Source organism: Acomys minous (assembly GCF_964271855.1).
Source record: "Acomys minous genome assembly, chromosome: 1".
NCBI classification, from domain to species: domain Eukaryota; kingdom Metazoa; phylum Chordata; class Mammalia; order Rodentia; family Muridae; genus Acomys; species Acomys minous.
The window spans coordinates 120796526-120815365 of NC_140483.1; the positions used below are offsets into that span (position 1 = coordinate 120796526).

An 18840-nucleotide genomic window follows, 5' to 3' on the forward strand; every position below is an offset into this window, starting at 1 on the left:
TTTGGGGGTAGTTGATTAATTTTTGTAATGAGGAAAGGAAATCAAAACAGATTTTTTTTCTAGATTCTTGGAATTAAAAAAAAAATCACACACTTAAAAAAATTCAATCATCTGAGGCTCTTAAAGAGATGGCTCTGCACACAGTGAGGACCTGAGTTTGGTTCCCAGCACCCACGATGGGTGACGCACAATCACCCATAATTACAGCTCCAGGGGAGGGAACCAGCACTCACAGGCACATACCACACACAGATATAAGCACATACCAGAATGTAAAAAATAAAGAATTTTTTAAAAAAATATAGTCATCTGACTCATAAAAAGTTTGTTATGTAGACCAGGCTGGCCCTGAACTCACAGAGACCCACCTGCCTCTGCCTCCGTGAGTGCTGAGAATAAAGCCATGCAGCACTGCACCCCAGCTCACATTCTACTTGACAATGGACACTGTGAACAGCTGCTTTGACTCCCCAGCATGCTATACCTCAAACTACAATCCAAAGTAAACTTTTTCTTTTAAATTGCTTTTGGATATTTTATCACAGCAACAGGAAAAGAAACTAAGTAACAAGTGTGGGGGTTTGAATAGGGATGGCTCTCACACACTCCTAAGTTTGAATGCTTGGTCCACAGGCAGCGGCACTGCTAGGACGAGCATCACTGTGGAGGTGGGCTTGGAGGTCGGCTATGCCTAAGCTCTGCCCAGTGTGGCACAGTCTCCTCTGCTGCCTGTGGATCAAGATGTAGAACTCTTCTCAGCTCCTCCTCCAGCACCATGTCTGCCTGCGCGCTGCCATGCTGCCCGCCAGGAGGATAGTGGTGGCAAAGTGTAAGCCAGCCACAATTAAATGTTTCTCTGTATAAAAGTTGCATGGTCATGGTGTCTCTTCACAGCAACAGAAACCCTAACTAAGACAACAAGAAAATAGATGGAAAAAAATAATGTTGCTTCTTTTTAACTTTCCCAACTTTCTGCAGTGGGAACTTGGCTTTATTTGTTGGTGCTGGGACTGAACCAAAGGACTTTTGCATGCTAATAACACATACTACCATGAAGCCATATCCCCAAACTGGGTTTGGTGTTACACACCTATTAATCCCAGCACGTGGGCCAGCCTTGTCTACATTGTGAGTTCTAGGCCAACCAGAGCCACAGAGTGAAGCTGTCTTAAAAACCAAACAGGTTATACCCTAGTATCCTATACAGGTTTCTTTCTTTCTTTTCTTTTTTTTAATTAAAGCAAAAAAACAAAAACAAAAACAAAAACAAAAAAAACTCTGTAACAGAGACCAAATATTAAGTAACATTTATGACTGTACTTACCTCTGCAATTAGTTCTTTGGTTCTAAAAAACTTCTCTCTGGCATTTTCATAGACAGCTGAATTTGTAGAGCCTTGCTGGAAGTACACTGCGCCCAAATCAAAACACACCTGAAATAACAAAACACCAATTTGCTTCCTAATTTTTATGTACTAAGATTTGACAAGCAGAGGGGTTGAAGAGATGGCTTACTGGTTAAGAGCACTGGCTGCTCTTCCAGAAGTCCTGAGTTCAATTCCCAGCAACCATATAGTGGCTCACATCCATCTGTAATAAAATTTGAATCCTTCTTCTAGTGTGCATGAAGACAGAAAACTCAAATACATAAAATAAATAAGTCTTAAAAAAAAAAAGAAACAAAGAAAAGAGTTGACAAGCAGGTTGGAGAGATGGCTCAGAGGTTAAAAATACTGGCTACTCTTCCAATTCCCAGCAACTACATAGTGGCCCACAATCATCTATACCCTGACCTAGTGCCCTCTTCTGGACTGAAGGTGTACATGCAGGTGTATAAATAAATAAATCTTTAATAAAAAAAAGTTGACAGGCATGGGAGCAGGAGAGATGATGACTCAAGGCTTAAGAGGGTTAAAAATATATAGTGCTAGAGAGATGGCTCAGTGGTTAAGAGCACTGGCTGCTCTTCCAGAGGCTCTGACTGCAATCCCCAGCAACCACATGGTGGCTCACAACCATCTGTAATGAAATCTGGTGCCCTATTCTGGTGTGTAGGTGTACATGCAGGGAAAACACTATATGATAAATAAGTCTTTTTTATTTTTATTTTTTATTTTTTTTTATTTATTATTATGTATACAGTGCTCTGCTTGCATGTACTCCTGCAAGCTAGAAGAGGGCGCCATATCACATTACAAATGGTTATAAGCCACCATGTGGTTGCTGGGAATTGAACTCTGGACCTTTGGAAGAGCAGGCAGAGCTCTTAACCTCTGAGCCATCTCTCCAGCCCAAATAAGTCTTTTTTAAAAATACAATACCTATAAAGCCAGGAATAGTGGTGCACGCCTTTAATCCAAGCACTCAAGCAGAGGTAGGCAGACCACTGTAAGTTCAAGGATAGCCTGGTCTACAAAGCAAGTCCAGGATAGCCAAGGGTACAGAGAAACTGTCTTGAAAAATCAAAAAAACAAAAAAGCTAGTGGTGGTGGCACATGCCTTTAATCTCAGCACTCAGGAGGCAGAGGCAGGCAGATCACTTAGTTCAAGGCCAGCCTGGTCTACAGAGTGAGTTCTAGGACAGCCAGGGCTACACAGAGAAGCTGGGCCTGGAAAAACAAAACAAAACAGTGGTAAAATTCAAAATTATTTATTCATTCATTTGTTTGTTTTAAGACAGGGTTTCTCTACATAGCCTTGGCTGTCCTTGAACTCACTATGTAGACCAGGCTGGACTCAAACTTACAGAGATCTGGCTGCCTCTGCCTCCCAAGTGCTAGGATTAAAGGCCTTCACCATCATCCCTGGTTCCAACTCATGGTTGTTGTTTTTTTGTTTTTGTTTTTTTTTTTTTTTGGTTTTTCGAGACAGGGTCTCTCTTTGTTAGCCTTGGCTGTCTTGAACTCATTTGTAGACCAGGCTGGCCTCGAACTCACAGCGAACCGCCCGCCTCTGCCTCCCGAGTGCTGGGATTAAAGGCGTGCGCCACCACGCCCGGCTTCCAACTCATGTTTAATGGTAGAAAAACTCTGAAAAAGGAAGACAAGTTAAAAACGTAATCAAAAGAAAAACAATAGGCACCAACTTGGACGTAAGCAAACAAAACCAAAAACTAACAAGAGTTCAGGTAACACACAAAACTATTTGAAAGGCCAAAGAAGTGGGTCAGAAAATTTCTTGAAGGAACAGGAAAAATGCCAAGTCAAACTGCTCTGAGAACAGTAGCACTGTGGCCATTCTCCAAAGCAGATGCTACAACTCACACTAGCTCCCCACGGCCTCCAGGACTCCTCCCTGGCCCTGGAAACCACATTACCTGTCACTGCTGCTGTCAGCCAGATTCCTTACCATCCCCACATCTCTGACTTATGAGCTCCTGACGCAGTCTAAACTAAGCATATCTATCTGTAGAACATTCTTGCTTCCAAGCTGGAGAAAGTGTTCCACTGCCCGCTACCTGATTCAACAGGTGAGATTCCTCAAGTCACAGAAGAGGACAAAAGTGGGAAGCACACCACAAAATGGACGAAGACAAGTGTCTACCATAACAGGCTGAGTTGAGAAAGATGACTAAAATTATAATCATTTTTCTTCTAACTGTAATATGTGTATGATTTCCAAGAACACCTCTCTTGCCCTCAGTCCCTTTTCTTTCCCTCCCTATCTTCATCCCTACCAGCCCTCTTGTGAGACAGGTTCTCAAACTCCACGTGTACCTTAGGATGGCCTTGAAGTTCTGACACTTTGCTTTCCATATGTGTGTGCTGAAATTACAAGCATGCATCACTACTCTATTATTTTAAAATGTGATGCTAGCTATGAATCACACGTAGGGTTTTGCGCATGCTAAGCAAGCACTCTACCAACATCTACATCACCAGCCTCCAAGAACTTTGTCTTAGATTGATGGCCATACTGACTATAAACTTTCAAAGAAGTCTGATTTAATCCAAAAAACCACTCTTATACTACCAACATTAAGAAAACTACATTAAAAAGCAGAACACCGGGCTGGAGAGATGGCTCAGCTGTTAAGAGCAGTGGCTGCTCTTCTAAAGGTCCTGAGTTCAACTCCCACAACCACGTGGTGGCTCACAACATCTATAATGTGATCTGGTTCCCTGTTCTGGCATGCAGGTATACATGCAAGCAAAACACTATACATAATGAATAAATCTTTAAAAACTAAAATAAATAAAAAGCAAAACACCAAGTCATAGAGTTCAGGCTCAAACCCTATCATCAATGATTCATTTTTGTAAATACCAAAAGTAAGTAAACAACTCCCATAAATCTCATCGTATCTTGAAAAAAAATATTATCTTCAGCTATTCCCAACACCGAAAAGACACCCTGCATAACAGTCTCGTTTCCACCTCTTTTTAAAATGGGAAATAGTATATGATGTCATGTTTATTTGTATGAATAAAGAAATAAGAATAGCCTTTATTACAGTTACGATCAAGCCAGGCATGGTGGCTCAACACCTTTAGTCCTTGGGAGGTTGAAGGCCAGCCTGGTATACAGAAATTGCTTCTGGATAGCCAGGGCTACTCAGAGAAACCCTGTCTTGAGAACCCAAAATTTAATATCGTTATCTCTAGTGGATTTTAGTCCCCAAAAGATAACCAGTGAGTGTTTTAAATCTCTTATTGTCCTTAGGTCTGCATTAGGAAACAAGCTGCAATGTGCAGACTCATATACTTAATAATTTAGTCTTAGTTTGATTTCTAAGTTCTATTTTTTTTAACAGTTTACTTAATTTTATCTTATGTGTATGCGTATTCTGCCTACATGCACTAATATGTGCACCACATGTATGCCTGGTGCCATGATCTCCTGGAACTGGAGTTACAGACAGCCGTGGGCTGACATGCTGAGAACTAAACCCCAGTCCTCTGGAAGAGCAGCCAACACTCCCAACTGCTGAACCATTTCTCCAGTCCTTAGTTTGATGTCTATAGCTGTAATAAAGACTATGACCAAAAGCAGCCTGGGGAGAAAAATACTTATTTCATCTTACAACTTTCACATAACATTCTATCATTGAAGGAATTCAGGGCAGAACTCAAAGCAGGAACATAGATGCAGGAACTGAGGCAGAGGCCATGGAGAAATGATGCTCACTGGCTTGCTCAATCCACTTCCTTATACAACCCAGGACCACCAGCCAAGGGCAGCACTACACACAGGGGAACGGCCCTCCCACATCCATCCTCAATCAAGAAAATGATCCCATTAAGTTGGGGGAGTTCAGTAGGTATGTGGCCTTTCTGGAAAGTAGTCTGGTATTTTGTAAGGTCTGTACTGTGATACACCCCCAAAACTGTTTTCAGCCTGACACCCCTCCTTTCTGTGCTGCTCAATCTCTCAAAAATCTAGCATGGTGTGAACCTTCACTTTCTGAGTATTTACCCACTCTGACTGAACAATCCTCCCATAGGGTCTTTATGAAGATTCAATGCTATTCAGATAACTAATTCCTGATTATGGAATTCTTGCTTTGATTCAAACAATTTTAGAGGTTAAAAAGTTAAAAGTTGGTAGAAAGTTTACAGCTGAAATAAATACTTTTGTGGGCCTCCAGATGCCTCATTAGGAGACAGGCTTGAGACAGATCTGCGGCTTCATGTAAGCTTTCACTCTAGTGATGGTATCACAGGTCCTGGTACAAACCATACATGTAGGAAAGTTGGTTTAAACTTCCCATGAACCCAGACTATAACAGGGCTACCAAGAAATGTCAAAATTAAGTACAAACCTCAATGTCAAAAAAGAAAAACTATTTCTTATAATTCTTTTACCTTGTCAGCTTATGGCATAAAACACTGTGGTTCTAAATTTACTTTGTATCTTGGAATATAAGCCTAGATAATGAAACGTTTAGCTTAGTACCAAAACATAATCACTAAAAGCCCTACCATTTTGACGGTTTTGTCTGTCTCTGGGATAAGTCCTTTTGACCACGATAATTTCTTTCTGAGGTAAAGAGCCTTTGCTCAGGGTATAAGAGGTGTAAACAGAACAAGAAAGCTTTTGGGGACCATTCGCTCATCCATTTTCGCCCTCGGGTGTTTATGTGTGTGAGTGGTCTTGTTTCTATCTCTTATTTCTTATTTCCCTGTAGAGTCACAATTAAGTTAACAGACCCAGGGCGCTACCACCAGCAGCATACTCCAGCCTACCAGAGATCTCAGCAAAGAGGCTGCACACAGCTCAAAGAGCCTCCTTTACAATCCCCTGCAGTTTTTGGCTACAAGCTGCCTTTGCAACCCTGGCTACAAGAAAAAAGTGGTTTAAGTGGCAGAACAGCTGGTCTTGAGCCACAAAGAGGAAACCCTGTCCCCCTCCCCTCTTCCCCATCCTTACTGGCGGCCTATTGCAGTCAAATTTAAAAGGGTTTTGAATTTAGGTAGAGATCACAAGAAATATCAGTCACTGACTGACCCCAATGAGAGAGACACCAGTCACCAGTCTGACTGACCCCCAATCTCTGACACGGTGTCTACCCGCCTCCACTTCCCCCCTGCTGCTATCAAATCTCTGACACGGTGTCTACCCGCCTCCGCTTCCCCCCTGCTGCTATCAAATCTCTGACACGGTGTCTACCCGCCTCCGCTTCCCCCCTGCTCCTATCAAAACAGGTCTTTGACACAGGCATTTTTCTCCTTGTGTTTCTCTCTTCCCAGATGACTCCAGCTTTTATCAAACTGATAGAAAAAAGCAAAACAAAACAAAACTAACCAGTACACCTAGTAAAGAGAATGAAGGCTTGAACAGGAAAAATGACATTTGACAATAAAAGTAAATTACTTTTTTTGTTTTTTTGAGACTAGGCTTCTCTAAATATGTTATCTGTCCTGGAATTTGCTATGTAGACCAGGCTAGCCTCAACTCCTCTGCTTCTGCCTCCCCAGTGCTGGGATTAAAAGCACGGACCACCATGCCTGGCTAAAACTACAAACTGTCAAAGGAACTAGTCAGAGAAGGAGACAAGATCCTTTAAAAGACCTGAAATGGGGGGCTGGAAAGATAGCTCAGAGCTTAAGAGCAGTGCTCTTCCAGAGGTCCTGAGTTCAATTCCCAGCAACCACATGGTGGCTCACAACCATCTATGAAGTGATCTGATGCTCTCTTCTGGCATGCATACAGACAGAGCACTGTATACATAATAATAAATAAACATTTTTAAAAAATCTAAAATGTAGCTTTGGAGGTCTCTGGGATTAAAGGCGTGCACCACCACACCCAGCTGGAGGCCTACAGTTTCAGCCTACCACAATACTAGTTTTTGTTGTCTTTGGGGTATCTAACTACATTCCTAATATAAATGTATGGCAAATCAGTTCAGAAACTACTTCAAAAATAACACACTCCATGAATTTTTTTCCCATTTTCTTTAGAAAAATCATGTAAAAGCCAATAAAACTTCTAAGACATAACTGCCAATAAAAATCTACATGCAGCCGGGCATGGTGGCACACGCCTTTAATCCCAGCACTTGGGAGGCAGAGGCAAGCAGATCGCTGTGAGTTTGAGGCCAGCCTGGTCTACAAAGCGAGTCCAGGGCAGCCAAGGCTACACAGAGAGACCCTGTCTCATAAAACCAACAACAACAACAAAAAATCTACATGCAATAACCCTGGTGGTGCATGCCAATTAATCCCAGCACTTAGGGGCTACTTGAGAGGGTCAGACGTTCAAGACAAGTACTGGTCACAAAGCAAGATCCAAGCCAACGTTTGCTATATTAATGTGTTTCTTTAGAAAGAAAAAAAGGAACTCAAACTGAAACCTAAATCACAAAAACAAGGGTAGAACACAACTACATCTAACTAAAAACATCAAGATCTACCATGCAGTTTCCAATATACTGGCTGAGTGAATAAAGCAATACCTGGCACTGCATCTCCTCGGTTTTGATTTTCAGGCCAGCCGTAGACCTCTCAGTTTCTCCATTCACCATGCCTGGTTCCACGGACAGTAAGTCTAGGGTTCTCATTGTATGAACATACAGATCCTTGTTCAATTTCAGGGCTGCTTCCAGGACCAAAATAGAGTCAGCAGCTTGTTCTTTCAGCTACAAAAAATCAATAAACAAATGAAAATGCAATAATAGTAATTGATTATAATAACAAAAAAAATCTTACAAGATACTTAGTAGTTTCATGTACTAAAATTGTAGACATTTTAACAGGTAAAATTATTTAAAGTAAATAATTTTTTTTAAAAAAAAATAAGACACGATCTCTCTGTGTAGCCTTGGCTCTCCTCTGGAACTCACTCTGTAGACCAGGCTGGCATTAAACTCAGAAATCAACAGACAGCCTGTCTCTGCCTCCCTGGATGCTGGGATTAAGCTGTGCGCCACCACTGCCCAGCCAAAGTAAATAATCTTAAACATTAAAAATACAGAACATTTCTTTGTAAAGCTGGATACAAAATATAGGAAAGATTTGCACTACTGTCCTTTAGTTTATGCAATGGGTCTATCTGTATATCCTACACTGTGCAAAATCATGTTCCTAAGCACTACAATAAACAATAAAGTGACACAAGGTTTTGTTTCTCTGTTCAAAATCCTACAAGCCCTACTGCATGTTTGTTTCACATCAATTTTTTTCTTTTATTCTCACTTCTTCACAGTACTCATATCTTACTTATCTTCAGAACAGGAGTGAAATATTTACAGTGTGTGTGTGTGTGTGTGTGTGTGTGTGTGTGTGTGTGTATCCCCCCCCCAGATAGAGATCTCTAATTTCTTTCTTTCTTTCTTTCTTTTTTTTTTTTGAGACTGGGTTTCTCTGTGTAGCCTTGGCTGTCCTGGACTTACGTTGTAGAGCAGGCTGGCCTCGAACTCACAGACATCCACCTATTGGAATTAAAGGCATGCACCACCACGCCTGGCTTCTAATTTCTTTTATGTTGAGGAGATAAAATTTAAATATGGAGGACTAGAGAACTAGCTTAGCAGCATGTAAACTGCTCTTCCAGCAGACTCGAGTTTTAGTCCCAGAACTTACATTAGGTAATAGACAGCCACCTGTAACTCCAGGCGCATGAAGGGTCTGACACCTCTGGCCTCTGTAGACATCTGCACTTATGCACGCATAGTACCCACACATAGACACAGACAGACAGACAGGGACACACACACACACACACACACACACACACACACACACACACATGAAAATTAATACAAATTTAAGAACCATACACACAGCTGGGCGTGGTGGCACACACCTATAATCCCAGCACTCGGGAGGTAGAGGTAGGCAGATCGTTGTGAGTTTGCCAACAGCCTGGTCTACAAAGGGAGTCCAGGACAGCCAAGGCTACACAGAGAAACCCTGTCTCGAAAAACCGGAAAAAAAAAATACATACACACAAAAAACCCTTCTGGGGTAACATACAGCTCAGCGGCACAGCACTGCCTAGTAAATATGCACACATACATTCAAGATTTGCTATAATTTTCTGACATATTTGCTGTCAATTTTTAAGAAGTACAAAGAGGGCCAGATGGAGGTGGCACACACCTTTAATCCCAGCAGAGAAAGCAGATCTCTGAGTTCAAGGCCACCCTGGTCTACAGAATGAGTCCAGGACAGCCAGGGCTACATAGAGAAACCCTATCTTAGAAAAAACAAAAGCACAAAAAGTATAACAGCAGCACCTTTAAAAAAAAAATCGGTGTTTTGTTTTTCTTAGTTTCTTCTTTTCTTTTGAAGCAAGATCTCTGGCCCAGGCTGGCCTTCCTACGTAGCTGATACACATCACTATGCAGTTTATGCAGTATGAGGGGTCAAACCCAGGGCTTTGGCCATGCCGGGCCAGTGTTCAACCAACTTAGCTATATCCCCACCCATTCTGTTTTGTTGACAAAGCCTTATGTAGTCTAGGCTACCCACAAACCTGGGGATGGCCTTGAGTTCCAGATCTTCCAGCCCCACCTTCTGAGTACCGAGTACACTACACACTCGGTTTTGTGTGTCTGTCTGTATGTACATGTTAAGTGCACGCATGTCAAGGCCAGAGGGTGACGCTGGGTTGTCTCTCTCAATTACTCTTCAGCTTAGTTTTTGGTGATTCAACCACTGAACTTGGAGCTCAGTAATCCAGGTAGAATAACTTCTGTCTCCGTCTCTGCAGTGGTGGGATTCCAGGCAAGCACAAGGAGACATCTGGCTTTTACTCGCATGCTGAGAACAAACTAGGCTCTTATGCTTCCACAGCAAGCTCTGACTAACTAAGCCTTCTCACAGTCCCATAAAAATCATCTCTAACAATTGGTTGGCTGAGTATAACACGTGTCTAACAGTGTCTGTTATTAAAGTATCATGACATACTCAACAAACGAATTGATGATAAAGTATTGTACCAATAGTGTTGAAAACTGTACAGTTCAGGCCAAGTATGGCAGCACATGTCTGTAATCCTAACATTTATGAGTCAGAGGCAGGAAGATAAGGGATTAGAGACCATCTTGGCAACATAGGAAATTTAGGCCAAGCTGGGCTACATGATAAGACTGTCTCACAAAAGCAAAACACACATACACAAACCTTACTTATATGCTAAAAGCAAAACTCTATCACTGTACTTAGCCCTTTAACACTCTCACAAACCTACAATTAGAAGATGTATCTCTACATGCTAACAACTGTCCCTAAGTCCAACACTGAGATCACTGCCAATACTCACCACTTTCAAAATGTTCTCTGTTAGTTCTTTTTCCTGTTGCATCTGATTCATGCTAACAGAGAAAAAGATGAAGAAATATAATTATCAAGACACAACTGTAGAAGTCAACACTTAAGACTGTCATTCTTCAGCATGGAGTTTATTTTTTAAGTATGTTAACATTGATTTTTGTTTGTTTGTTTAAAAATAAAGCACATATTATTCTGACCATTAATATGCCAGACTTTCTCAATTACTTTGCATAAAACTTTCAATTTAGGAGTAAAAGTGGTTAAGCACAATGCATACCTACAACCCAGGCCTGCGCAGTGGAGACTAGAGTATCAGGAAAGACCTGAGCTACAAAACTGAGTGTTGAGGCTACCGTAAACTATATTAGACCCTGTCTTGAAAGAAAGAAAAGAAAGAAAGAAAAAAGAAGAAACCAACAAAAAAGTAATAAAGCTTATTGACAACAAAAGCTCATTTATTTAAAGACATAGAGGGGACAGGAGAGATACTCTTTCAAAAGACCAGGTTCGTTTCCTAGCACCCACACGGGGGTTCACAACCTACTGCAATTGAAGTTCCAGGTGTTCTGGACCTTCTGCCCTAGGGCATCAGGCAAGCACATGATGCAATTACATATGTGTAGGCAAAACACTCAGCAGCATAAAATTAAATTGAATCTTTGTTTTTATTCTTTTAAGAAATAGCCATAGGGGCCAGCCACAGTGGCCATGACTGTAAACCAGCACTCAGGAAAGCAGATAAGCGGATCGAGGCCAGCCTGGTCTACAAAGTAAGTCTAGGACAGCCAAGGCTACACAGAGAAACCCTGTCTTGAAACACACACACACACACACACACACACACACACACACACACACACACACACGGAGCAGGGCATTGTGGCAAAACCTCAGCAAACAGAGGTGTTAAATCTCTGTGAGTTTAAGGCCAGCTGGTCTACCTTAGTAAATTCCAGGCTGGCCAGCCAGAGCTGCATAGTAAGACTCTATTAAAAATAATAAATACTTAAACAGAAATAAAAAATCGTGATAAAGAATAGGTCATATTACAAAGAACTGTGTTACTGTTTATGCCCTGGTGTAATAGTGTCATTACTTGGGATACTGGCAGTTTCCTCAAGAGGTACATTTGTTAAGCTTGCTCCTAGATGGTTCTTCCAGGATGTACTGTGGACCTGTGGGAGGTGGGAGGTCAAGAAGAACTGGACTGTGCCCCCAAAGGTAATTATCGGCCCTTGCTCCATCCTCTCTTCGTCAGCATCCTGGATCATGAAGTGAACCATTTGCCCTGACAGATCCCTACAATTGCAGTCTGGCACAAGTCCCAAAGAATGTGGCTAACCACTCAAACCCAAGCCATAAATAAGTCTATTCTCTCTGTAAGTGCAAGTAAGTAAATCTCCCTTCTACCCAGTCAGAAACTATGGTGTCTGCTCCCATGTGGGGTGAGCTGCCATCTAGAATTTATGAATCGGGGTTAAAAACTCCATATTCAATCAAGCGTTTCTAATGAACTTCATACTGTTATCACTTACAAATATTAAAATAATTTCCCTAGGGACAACACTAATTCTCCAAGCCCCTTAGCCACTTCAAACCAACCTCCGTGCGGACCTTCATCCTATCTCTGATCTACATCCTGTCTAACATGAGTTGAAAGGCTTATGAAACAATTTTAAATTACAATGAAATTTGTCACATGTAAGGGTTGTCAGCCAACTTACACATTTAATTGAGGGGGTCCAGGTTTAGCCTGTTTGACAGGAAAGCTACTTTGAACAATTGTTCTAATTGCCCTAAAGAAAAGATAGAGAAAAAATTAACAAGAAGGTCACTTCAACCATAACCAATATAATAACCTAACAAACGTGAGATTTCATACACAGCTTCAGCAGCATGCTTTTTATCTACACAGACATAAATAAAATGTCTCCACTTTCAGACTCACAGTTCCAAAGATGCCCAGCGAGATCCCTGGAGCAAAAGGAGATCGTAAAAGCAGGATGCTGAAAGGCATCAAGCACAGAAAGGAGGCTACCCAGCAGAGGGCTTCGGGGCTCACCATCTGTTGTAGAGGAGGATCGCCATGGCAGTGGTCGGGGGAAGGGCTGCCAGGTCCATGTCCACATGCTTGGTCCCAGGAGGGACTTTGCTGATGCACAGCAGCTCGTTCAGCAGCATATTCAACACCGGAACGGACAGGCTTGAGAGAAGCAAAGTGCATGTCTATACGTTAGCTACACAAATGTCTACTGTGAGTGAAAACAATTACACTGCTCAAGGATCACATATGCAGGTTTACCTATTAGATTCCACGACCTTTCACCATAAACTTAAGCAATACGAAAGTGGGCAAATATGTAATGAGCATTCATCATGCATCTACCTAGTCAACCTATTACCAATCTTCTTGCACTTCTCTTACCCACTTCTCAAATTTCCAGAATTCAGATTCCATCTAAAAAATGTAGCTTTCCTTTTTTTCAAATAGGGTCTTGCTATGCAACCTAGGCTGGTATCAAACTGGCAGCCTCCTCCAGTCTCAGCCTCTAAGGTACTGGCTTAACAGGAGTACAGCACCACACCCTGCAAAAAATGGTTTTTTTGGTTGTTGTTGTTTTTGGGTTTCTTGAGACAGGATTTCTCTATGTAGCCTTGGCTGTCCTAGATGTGCTTTGCAGACCAGGTTGGCCCTGAACTTACAGAGACCCACCTGCCTCTGCCTCCCTGACTGCTGGGATTATAGGAATGCGCCACTACTACCTGCCTAAAAAGTGAATACTTAACAAAATGACAGTATTAATTTTTTTTGTTTTGTTTTTCGAAACAGCATTTCTCTGTGTAGCCTTGGCTGTCATAGACTCATTTTGTAGACTAAGCTGGCCTTGAACTCATAAAGATCTTCCTGCTTCTGCCACCCCACTGGCAGTATTAATTTCACACAGAATAATCTACATTTCCCAGCACTGGGAAGGAAGAAACATGAGATCGCTGGGTTTTCTAGGACAGCCTGGTCTATATAGTGAGTCCTGTCTCTACACCACCATTACCACCACCACCCCAAAAAAAGAAGAAAAAAAACCAATAATTTACATTTGATTATCATCAAATAACTAACTGGAGGTTTGGGCGTGTAGCCAACAGTAGTTTACTTGTCCTGCATGCACGAGGTCATGGATTCAATTCCCAGCAACAGAAAAACTAATAGGTGCTCAATTTTCTAATTGTTTCATATATACCATGTGAGTTTTTTGTTTGTTTGTATTATTATACAGTGTTTGGCCTCCATGTACACCTGCAGGACAGAAGATGGCATCAGATCACATTATAGATGGTTGTGAGCCACCATGTGGTTGCTGGGAATTTAACTCAGGACCTTTGGAAGAGCAGGCAGTGCTCCTAACCTCTGAGCCATCTCTCCAGCCCCACCATGTGCGTTTTAATACCCCATACATTATCATGGATGCATATGTCTTTTGTCCTCTCTTTTTTTTTTTTTTTTTTGAGACAGGGCCTCTCTGTGTAGACATGGCTATCCTGGACTCACTTTGTAGACCGAGCTGGCCTCGAACTCACAGTGATCTGCCTGCCTCTGCCTCCCAAGTGCTAGGATTAAAGGCATGAGCCACCTTTTGTTGTCTATTAATGTGGTCAGGTTTCCCCTCAGATTAAATCCTGGAAGCCAGGCATGGTACCACACACACGTATATTCCCAACATCTGGAAGGCACAGGCAAGATACCAGGAGTCCGAGGCAGAGGCAGGCGGATCGCTGTGAGTTCGAGGCCAGCCTGGTCTACAGAGCGAGTCCAGGACAGCCAAGGCTACACAGAGAAACCCTGTCTCGAAAAACCAAAAAAAAAAAAAAAAAAAAAAAAAAGATACCAGGAGTCCAAGGCCATTATCTACTACAGAGCTTGAGACCAACCCAGGCTACATAAGATCATGGGTTATACAACCAAAAAATAATAAATGTACCTTTAAAATTATATTAAATGCTGAAGAACACATGGTGGAAAAGAATGTTTTGAAATACATTGATTAAAGTACAAATCTCAGAAGTTGGGTGTGCTGACATACAACTGTAAGGCAGAGAGAGGAGAATTTGAAACCAGCCTGGGCTACACAGTGAACGACTGTTTAGGCAAAATATTTAAGATCTTATAGTTTATAACAGTGAAAACTAGAAATGGGCCACTGGTTTTAAGGGCACTGGCTGTTCTTACAGGACGCAGGGTCAATTCCCGGCACCCACATGACCACTCCCACTGTCTGTAACTCTGGTTCCAGGGGATCCGAGCCCTTTTCTGACTTCCAAGGACACCATGCACATATGTGATACATAGACACACATGCTGGCAAGCTATTCATAGAGTAAAATTAACTAATTTTATCAATTTACTTAATAAATTAATTAAATTCAGTTACTTAATTAGAAAATAAACAAAAAGGCCTGGTCTACAGAGGGAGTTCTAGGAACCTGACAAAAACCCTGTCTCAAAAAAACACCAAAAATAGCTGGGCAGTGGTGGCGCACACCTTTAATCCCAGCAGTAAGGGAGGCAGAGGCTGGCGATTACTGTGAGTTCGAAGCCAGCCTGCTCTACAAAGTGAGTCCAGAACAGTAAAGGCTACACAGAGAAACCAAGTCTCGGAAAACAAACAAAAAAAAAACCAAACAAACCTACCTCTTGAATATTTTGCCACGAACACGCAGAAAACTAATATATTTTACGACACTATCAGAAAAACACTATAATATAGACAGAAACAAAGATATCTAAATAGTGCTCCAAATGAAATTCCATTTAAGTTTTTATACCTTTTCTCCAATATGTCTAAATCCCACTTTAAATGTGCAGCAACTTTAAGAGCAAGAAGCTTTAGGATGCGATTTCTCTTGTTATCAGGAGGAGGCTGGACTTGGTTTTGCTCATTAACTGAAGGTTTGGAAGCCTGTTCCAAAAACTGAACTATAAGCTGAACTGGTGCAGGATCTAGGATTTAAAAGAAAACAAATTCTTAAGGTTTTTATTACACAGAGAAACCTTGTCTCAAAAAACCCCAGGCCAGGCTGTGGTGGCACATGCCTTTAAACCTAGCACTTGCGAGGCAGAGGCAGGCAAGTCCAGGACAGTCAAGGCTACACAGAGAGACCCTGTCTCAAAAAACAAAAAAATAAACAAACAAAAAAACCAACAACAACAAGAACCAAACCCTCCCAAAAACACACAAACAAAATATACAAAAAGATTCACTGCAGTGGTTTTTGGGTTTGTTTTTTTGTTTGGTTGGTTGGTTTGGTTTTTTTTTTTTTTTTTTTTTTTTTTGGTTTTTTGGTTGGTTGGTTGGTTTGGTTTTTATTTGCTTGTTTTACTGCACTGTTTTTGGTTTTTGTTCTTAACCACAAAGTACTACCGTATTTTCCAGCATCTAAGACAATCCCCAACTTTTCCAGTTGAAATATTTTTGGAATATACTTGCTGTATCAATCACCCTGTGCAGCAGACTCCAGCAGCTGTCTATTTGCAGGTAGGGCACAGACAGCCAGGTGCTTTATTTAATGCTGGCAGCCAACCAGTACCAGGCAACACTGCCCCTTTAAGGGGCGCTCCACGCTCACCCTGAATACCTGCAGCCCTCAAAGTCAAACCCTGCTCCCCTTCTCCTTGAGGTACAGGAAGATATATGCAGCTTGCTCCTCTCTGCTTCATATCCTGCCGCGCCTGCCGCACCCCCTCTCCACGGTGAACCTGCCTGGCACCCCCTCACTATACGCACAAGGGGAAGCAAGCCACAGGTAAGTAGCAGGCATATAAGACGACCCCAACTTTGGCATAGAAGTTTTGGGGGTTAAAAAAAGTTGTCTTACACACCAGAAAAATACAGTACAAAACAGCTATGTAGGTATACTGACTAAAAAATATGATGCATAAGAAGGGGGCAGGGGCAACATCTGGAAGTGAGGTCAGAGATAGTTGCAGCTTAGTGGTTACCAGCTTGTTTAATAGGCAAGAGGGCCTGGGTTCAATTCCCAGTACTAGCGGAAGGGGCGGGTAGAGTGAGGAGAAAGAGACTTTAAAAAACGAGCTCAGAACAAAGCATTTCACACGGAAGAACTGAACACTACAGGGTCCAGTCCATCCTATGACCAGGGCTAATTAGAGGAAAGATGCGCAGGCTGCAGAACTATTGTGTTGGCAGTTAGGGTCTTTTATTGAGTTATGACTCCGCCCTTGTTTCCCACACTGAAAAGCAGAGGCTAACGCCACTTCACGCATTATAAAGGCTTCATTAAGTAAGGTGGGGGTGTAGAGCTAACTAAGCATAGTGGCTTGGCACCCCGCAACCCTTAACAATGTGTCAATAAGAAAGCCCTAAGCTACTCTTGATAAAACTGTCCGTCCGCCGCCCCCCCCCCCGCCCCGCTAACGGTGCCAACTTTCCCAAAGTAGTCTCCTACAAGTCCGAGGACAAATTTGCATTAGAACTGAGCAAACTAAAGGTAGAGAGCTTACATTCTATCTTTACAGAAATGCCCTGAAAGAGGAAAACAGCATGTTTTTATGCAAACATTGATATCTCTATACCACCTGGCGATTGCATCGCAGTTCCTGCTTTCGGGGATTTTTATTTTAAGTCGGGGCTCGTCATCCCCCAGGTGAGGACACAAGAACCGAAGGCTTAGAGCGGCTGGCTCCTGGCTCCGCGGCGCCGTCAGCCCCCAGGGCCGTGCGACTCGGGGGACCCGGCCCCCTCAGGCGTGTGCGGGCGCCCCACGCTGTGAGGACCGCGGCTGACGGACGAGCCTTTTGTCCGGAGCTTTGTCTCAGCCGCTCCGCGACGACACCCAGGACCCAGGCACCATCAAGCTGGGCCCGTCGGGGCCGCGGACCACGCCCGCCCGCTCGCTTACCCGGGCAGGGCTTGCGCAGATGCTTCTCCAACAGCGACTCCTCCAGCAGGAACTCGAACCAGCAGGTCTGCGGCGGGGTGCAGGGCCGGCTGGAGGTGGCCGCCTCTCGGTCCGCCGCCTCCGCGCTCATCCTGCCCCCGCCGCCGCTGCTCCCGCCGCCTCCCGGCTCCAACCTGACCCTCGCCGGACCCTGCGTCCAGCGGAACGGCCCAGAACCTCCGGATCGCACGCTCGCACGGCCCAAGATGGCGGAGTAGCCAGCTCGAGCCCGTCCCCGGATCTGCCGCTCGCCGAGCTCTCGACCAATCGCTGTTCGACTTCGGAGGAAAGGGGCGGGATCATCAGGCCGCTCCGCCTCCTGCCTGGCATGGAGTCTCCCTGCCCCTCAGAAGCTAGGTTCTGGCTGGCGGGGCTTTCCAGGTTCCCTGGGAGTTACTGCCATCACAGACAAAAACAAAAGGACTTCGGTGTCTTCTTCTTCGTAATAAGACGAACGAGACCAGATCTTGTTGCTTTGTCTACCTTTCTGAGATTCATTCCCACCTACGTCTCCCCGTTACCTAAATGCAGATTGCATACCGTAAGATCCAATTTTTCTGCGACTCGGTATTAGTTAATCCTCCTACGATCTCCAGTCTGTAAACACTATTTTACATTTGCCAACATTCTGTAACGTTCTTAAGTATCGTTATCAACAAAACTATAGAGCAAAGTGTGGTGGAGCATGCCTGTAAAACTCAGCACCGGGGGACAGAAGCCAAAGATCGCCTCAAGTTAAAGGCCAGATTGGTCTTCATAGCATTCCGGGGATCCTGGGGCCTGATCTAGACCAAATAGGCCAAGGAGAGAAACTGAGAAAACTCCCAACGCCTACTGTGGCCCTACACACACCCCATAGAAAATTTCACAAATCACTACAGATGACTGATTTCATAAGGGACCCTGAAAAACACAGAAATTCAGATTTAGTCACTTTCGTGTAGATACCTCTCCTTCAGTTTTGTTTTGATTTGTTTGAAACAGGGTTTCACTCTGTAGCCCAGAACGGCCTGAAACTATTTAGCCCAGGCCAAACTTTAGCCTGCATCAGTCTATAGGTCACCATGTTTTTTGTTTGTTGGTTTGTTGGTGGGTATCTGCTGCTTTGCTTTTAAATTTTTTAATAAAAGATTTCACCCTCATACAGATATGCATGCAGACAAAACACC

At 43.1% G+C, this 18840-nt stretch overlaps 1 protein-coding gene across 1 annotated transcript in view; it reads right to left on the bottom strand.

Moving 5' to 3' along the window:
* INTS8 (integrator complex subunit 8) overlaps nt 1-17916 on the bottom strand; it is a 58577-nt gene extending 40661 nt beyond the window's left edge. Inside the window, exons 1-7 of the mRNA XM_084798884.1 lie at nt 17633-17916; nt 15539-15713; nt 12780-12920; nt 12442-12513; nt 10707-10758; nt 7897-8079; nt 1325-1432 (exon numbers count right to left, since the gene is read on the bottom strand). Coding sequence (XP_084655010.1) covers nt 1325-1432; nt 7897-8079; nt 10707-10758; nt 12442-12513; nt 12780-12920; nt 15539-15713; nt 17633-17762 — 861 coding nt within the window. The 5' untranslated portion in view covers nt 17763-17916. The remainder of the gene's footprint in view (nt 1-1324; nt 1433-7896; nt 8080-10706; nt 10759-12441; nt 12514-12779; nt 12921-15538; nt 15714-17632) is intronic.
* Between the last annotated feature and the right edge of the window lie 924 nt (nt 17917-18840).